General features: G+C 24.2%; 2 protein-coding genes across 2 annotated transcripts; one reads left to right on the forward strand and one right to left on the reverse strand.

Moving 5' to 3' along the window:
- Window positions 1-260: 260 nt before the first annotated feature.
- LOC100642583 (LETM1 domain-containing protein 1) lies at window positions 261-2382 on the forward strand. Its single transcript, XM_003400453.4, has 3 exons — window positions 261-1764; window positions 1908-2057; window positions 2173-2382. The coding sequence occupies exons 1-3, from the start codon at window positions 1042-1044 to the stop codon at window positions 2350-2352; spliced, it is 1053 nt and encodes a 350-aa protein (XP_003400501.4). The 5' UTR covers window positions 261-1041; the 3' UTR covers window positions 2353-2382.
- Window positions 2383-2688: 306 nt separating this feature from the next.
- LOC100642703 (zinc finger CCCH domain-containing protein 3) lies at window positions 2689-6609 on the reverse strand. The gene is made up of 7 exons (XM_012315988.3): window positions 6409-6609; window positions 5061-5919; window positions 4864-4952; window positions 4599-4782; window positions 4228-4386; window positions 3957-4152; window positions 2689-3409 (listed from the first exon to the last, which is right to left on the reverse strand). Exons 1-7 carry the CDS (start codon window positions 6458-6460, stop codon window positions 2963-2965), a joined length of 1986 nt encoding a protein of 661 aa, XP_012171378.2. The 5' UTR covers window positions 6461-6609; the 3' UTR covers window positions 2689-2962.
- Between the last annotated feature and the right edge of the window lie 156 nt (window positions 6610-6765).

Raw genomic sequence — 6765 nt, forward strand, 5'->3', positions numbered from 1 at the left:
AAATAAATAATTTTATATATAATATTGTTATTCACGTTAAGTAAGACTAATAATAGAAAAAGTTATTTAAAATTACGTTATTGCTTTTCCTATTAATACATTTACGTACGTCCAGAATTATATTTACATTAAATTTTGTAAACATAAAATAAAGTTATATAGCTTACAATGCATGCATGTATTAGCAGATAATACCTTTTGTATTTATCCACTTAATAAAAACTCATTAAAAGATATACAAATATCAATTTTAAATTTACCGCTAAAGGAACGTTCAAGCCATCGATTATTGTGAATCTATATATTGTGCATGTGCTTTCTATGATACGTAAAGTAACTGTGTATATGGTATCAGATGATATTATGTTTAATACAATATAATTAGAACCATATTGGAATATTACATCTAAGATATGACCAGTCGATATAATACAAAAATTATAAGTCTTATAAAAATAATTGGCATTAAAATATTTTATATAGAATAATACACTAATACCTTAGCAAGCAAAAATAAATAATTAAGAATTGAAAATTCAAAAAATTCATCAACTGTTAAAAATCGTTATAAATCCAATTTCCTCGTATTTTGTATTTGTGGGTTTTATATGCTTAGTTGTTTTTAATAAATTGTGAATTCATATATGATATAACATACCGAATAAGACTAATAAACTGAATACAAAGAAGTTATTTTCTGTGATTGCAGTGTTTAATATTCATAACATAATGTATTAACAATTGTTTAAATAATAAAAGGGTGCCTTATTTGAAATTAGAAAATTTTATAAATACTATGTCACACAAGTATATTTCTTTAATGCTTCTACATGAAAAGAAAATAGTATAAATATTAATGAAATTAAGAAGCATTATATGCCAAATGATAATTATAAATAGTATTACTAAATAGTATAATTACCTTTTCGTACAGAATATTTATTAAATATATTTAATTTGACATAATAATATAGTCAATTCGAAACGAAACTAAATAACAAGATTTAACATAACCACAAGTAATATTATATAAATAGAACCATGAAAATGTATAGACTAATGCATCATCAAAGATACGTTTTTCAAAATCAAAAACTTTTACCTCTTACATATACCTGTATGCGATTTCAAATACAAGAAGGGAAAAAGATAGAAAAACATAGAATATCTAACATCAAAAGTTATTGGTTTGATAAATATATAAATTATATTAAAAATTATGAACAAGTACTGGAAAAGAATTTTCCAAAGACAATGCATGTATATCGTATATTTAGTATTGGTACCAAAGATTTTATTCAAGATGTAAAAAAATTTCTTCTGGTAATGAAAAAGCAAAATATTGATGGAGATGGTAATTTAACTGCAGATGAACTAAGATTGAACTATACAATGCGTAAAGATTTAATAAAGATATTTCCTGTTTTATTAATATCTGCCATTCCTTTTACAAATTACATCATCTTTCCTTTAGCATATTATTTTCCAAGATATCTTTTAACTTCTCATTATTGGACATTACAACAAAAACTGGATTTTATGCTACTGGATCATAAGAAAAGATTAAAACATAACAGACCATTATTTAGGTGCATGCAAGCAGAACTTAACAATATTAAAAATCAAACTCTGAAATTAAAATGGAGTGGTATTATTGCATGTCTTGGCAGTGGTACACATCCTAATGTGAAAGATATTATTGCCTGTTCTGAATTATTTGCGGGTCCACCATATTCATTAAATAGTCTTAAAAGAAAACATACAGTATGTTAACTTTAATATTTAATTTAAATTAATATCGTTTTTGTATATTACTCAATTATATTTTAGTAAATTTCACATCTGTAACAATTTTTTGAGAGTAAAATCTTTTATAAATATTAATATATTGCTGAATTACATTTTAGAAAGAATTACTTGGTATATATAATATATCTACTTGGACACCTTTTAAAAGAAAAAAATTAACAGAACGGGCTATGTTAATAAAACGAATGGATCAAGCAATACAAAAAGAAGGTGGACCTACTACAATGTCGAATGATGAAATACGTTGGGTGTGCATAAAATAATATTCCAATATCTTTGATATTTTTTATACTATTTATTCGATAATTTCTTTACATATTATACTATATTTATTACATATATTCAAATTATAAAATATTTTAGGCACTTTCATTTAGGGGTGTAAGTCCTGCAACTATGTCCTTAGAAAGTATGAGAAATTGGCTAGAACAATGGTTCATAATATCAAATACAGTCGAAGAAAACACAGTTTCATTGTTGTTACATAGCCCAATACTGCTGGCATACAATCATCCTACTAACTGGATTCTTTTGTACACTTAAAACAACATTATTAAATATTTGTTCTTTTTATTGTAAAAAAATGTATAAGAATTGTAACAATACAAAGTTTAAATATTTGTATTTGGATTGTTTGTATAGCATATATGTAAATAAATAAATTGTACATTATACACTGTACAAATGTATCTATGTCAGAAGGATATAAAAATGTACATTTTCTATATTATATAAATATTTTATCGTATTTTCAGAAAATTTTCTTTTTTATATAGCTAGCAATAGTTTTCTTTTTTACTTTTTTTTAAAGAGAATTGTTATTTTAATAAAACAAAGCAAGAATGACATGTACATAAAATAAAATAATTATAACTTGTACATAGATGACATACTTTCATTTTGTCATATATATATCTTTCATTCTGATATTGTGTATACATTACAAAATATAATTGCCATTTTTTGTGTATAGCTGAATATAACATAATACAAACGTAACTCTTTTATTAGCTACAAATAAAAATTTTTTTCGGTTGTTAAACATAAATTATTTTGTCAAATTACACAAACATGATATATCATTTGAAATAAATGATTACTAAAACCATAAAAAGTATCGAAAGAATTTTACCAATAATTACATTTTTTTGCATTAATCAATAGGTATATAAGCAGGTAGAACACCAATTGGAGGACGTTTCAATACTTTTGGATCAGAAACGGTTTCTAATTCATCACTATTTTCATTTATTTCCAAATTTGTATTATTATTAGACGTTTCAATTGATGTATTAGAGCGAACTACAGAGTCTATATTTTTCATAAGATTAATTTTTTTCATAATGTTCTCTCTTTTTTTATCAAGAGATTTATTTAAAGCAGGTGCTTGTTCATAATATCTAAGTCTGTTTTCAACAGATAAAGTATCTTTTGTAACAGTTGTTACTGTTTGATTGCAGTGCATATTGTATTTTCTTTTTAAATGGTTTTGATTCTTAGAAGGTGATTGTGTTTTATGTGGGTAAGGACAATACTCACCTTTACTGCATTTCTCTGTTTTCTCAAACTCTGGACATAGATTTTCATGGCGCTGTTTACACTGTAAAAGAAGAAACTTCCAGCTCTTTGAAAAATATTGTCTTGTATGTGTTATTAATATATTAATTATATACTTAAATATTTCCCCGCTAATAAAACTAATTGTCAAGGTACCAATATTTTATTTAAAAATTAATCAATAAATGAATAATTATTTAAACTATAAACATATAAATTACTATTAAATATAGAAAAAAATAAGTGTAGCAAAAATAAATTATAATATGTTAAAAAGATATCTAAGATTCTTCTAAATACTTAAAATTTGCATTAAAATATAATTGAGATTTAATAAATTTATATCAGTATATTTTACTGATAGGTACTTATGAAAATTACTGTAAAAATATTTATATAACACTTTATTTATATAAGTAATAAAAATTGTCTAATCTTTTATTAATCCTTTGGAGACAAATTTTCCATAATACTAGTACGTATGAGTATAGTACATAATACTAGTACATAAGTATGAAAGAGAAGGTTATAAAGGTTTAATAGAAGATAGTAAATATTTTAGTTCAAAGAATAAAAAATATCGCACTTACCTCACTACCTTTGGCACAATATCCTTGCAGGAAATCTATACAAATTGGAGTACTGGAAGAAACTTTGATGTGACGATAAGGGCAAGCATCCCGAGTACAGCAACCTTCCAAGAAGTATTTACAAGTTGGCATTTTTTCTGGACCTACATCATGAGATAATGGACATTTATCCAACAAACAATTTCCTTGAAGAAATCTAAAAAAATATTTTCTTTATTAAACAAACAATGTGCTTTTTTATATATCATATAGATACAAAATGTTACTTCACTTTTTACAGAGAGAAATTTGTTTCTTGTCATGACGCTTTACACAAATCCCTTTTTCATGATTTGAACAATACCCAAATTTTTGAAATATTAAACATGGTTGGTTATTTTTTTGCATTTTGTTGCGTAATATTTGTATACTCTTTTGTTTGACTTTATTGCTACAAAAGAGAAAAGACTAATAAAATGACTATATGGCTCCTAATAGTATTATATTATATGATGATGTAATAAAAAAGAATTTAATATGAAAAAGATTAAAAAATATAATATGTATAGAATTATAAACAAAGCAATAAGGAAATGTGAATTTAAATGTTAAGAAAGATATAATTAATGAAATAAGACTATGAAGCTACAGATAACTATATACCTTATATTATTTTTATAACTTATTTTTTGTGACATATTAGATGGGGATTTAATTGCATTTGTTGAATTCGATATTTTTTTACTTGAACTACTTAAAGTTTCTTTCATAGATTTTACTCTACATAATTTTTTCCCATTGGTAGCTATTATAAATTTGTCAACTTTAAGATTTATGGCCCGTTTTTCTGAAATTGAAATGTAGACAATATGAAAATCTGTTCTATATTCGTTTCTACAATTTTATGTAATATAGTATTATCACTTACTTTTTATTCCATAACTTTTACGTACTAAATGATTCTTGGAACATTTATAAACAATTCCTCCAATCGTAATTAGTTCCATTTTATTATTTCTATAAAATTTTTCATAAAAAAATTATTATTATTATTAATTTAATTTTTAGGATAAAATTATAGAAGCTACCTAAAACTTAAAAAAATGTTATATCTTTTATACATACATTTTAGATACATATACAGTCTTTTTTTGACCAAGGCTTGCATGTTCTATTGCATTTGTAGTTTTTGATGCTGTTCGATCTATTCTGTATTTATTTATTTTAGGTTTTATAACTGGTGATTTCACTAAATTAATATCTTCATTAATTGACGGTTGCAAAACATTTGTTATCTTTGTTTTCATAACTTTTTGAGGTGCAGGTTTCACATTTGTTACTATTGAATTTGAAGTTTTTTTGATCTTACATAGTTCTGTTTGAGAAGTACTGAAGGATTTTCTTGACCCTCGCCTTACACGCAAAAGTTTTCTTTGTGATAAAACTACAATACTAGAATTGTTCACTTTCTTTTGATTATGAATAACCTTTGGAGAATTTGTATTCTTAACAAGTTTTAATCTTGAACAAACAGGATAGGTAATATTTTGTATTACTTTTTCTTTATGTTCTGCCGGTTTAAATTGTACAGAGGAAGACAACTTTTTGATTAATTTTGGATTAACATGTACTGATTTTTGTATAGAATTTGTACTTGCTATATTTACAGAATTACTTTGCACATCTTCATTGGAATTAATATTTTTCATCATAGATGGATTAACGTGTACTAAAGATCTGTTATGTAATTTTGGATTAACATATATTGCAGAATTTTGACGATTGAAGTTTGGATTAATATATACATTAGTACTGGTTAATACATTGCATGACGTACTACTAGATGTTCTGGACAATTGTTGGGATTTATTAAGTAAATTTATACATTTCTCAGATTTTGCAGAATTTAAAGGTTGGTTTATAATAGGTTTATCCACACAGCACAATTTATCTGATGATTTCCTCTTATGATTCTCTATTAAATCTAAAAATAATACATCATAAACATATAAATACAAAATAGCTTGACATGTGTGTGTGCGCGTGTGTAGATTCAGAATATTGTTGAATTATAACATATATTATTGAATTATATTACTATATTATAGAAGTTATAGATCATAAATTATAATTTACACATACGTATTTATTATTAGAATCACAATGATATAAATGTTGAGATTAATAAAGAAGTATTATAAAAATTGAAAATATAGATACGTTAATTTGTGGCATATGAGTTAAAGCTTTACATATATCAATATTTGTTGTCAACGAAAAGTTCATAATTTGTTGTTTCTTATTATTGTTTTGTTTTGTTTTGTTTCCATATTTCGCCCTAACATTTATACAAGTATGATTAATGAAATGACATAATTAATAGCATGATTTTATCTTTTGTTAAATTTATTTTAAATATGATAAAACGTTTATTTGTTACTATAGTTAGAACTGTACAAAATTGTAAACTTACGCGTTAAATAGTGTATTTCCTTGATTAAACTTTTATCCATATTTAATAGCATAAAATGTTATTTTTTATTACTCAATAAATGAAGGGAAAGAGATTAAAGATAATAACTTTGCAGCATAAGAGATTATTTTATAAATCAGTATATGTATTTCACAAATTACAATACGTACGTTCGTGATGTTCCTTATACCATAAAAATAAACTATTTAAAGATAGATGTCGTTTTCTGAAAATTACAAACACTAGCGCTATATGTGCACGATAAGTGAACTATTTTCTATTATGGTTGAATAGCGGAATATTTTAACTTATAATTTCCGATTCTGTGACTATAATTATTACATCAAGAATGTAAAC

Source organism: Bombus terrestris, chromosome 14 (assembly GCF_910591885.1).
Source record: "Bombus terrestris chromosome 14, iyBomTerr1.2, whole genome shotgun sequence".
NCBI classification, from domain to species: Eukaryota; Metazoa; Arthropoda; class Insecta; order Hymenoptera; family Apidae; genus Bombus; species Bombus terrestris.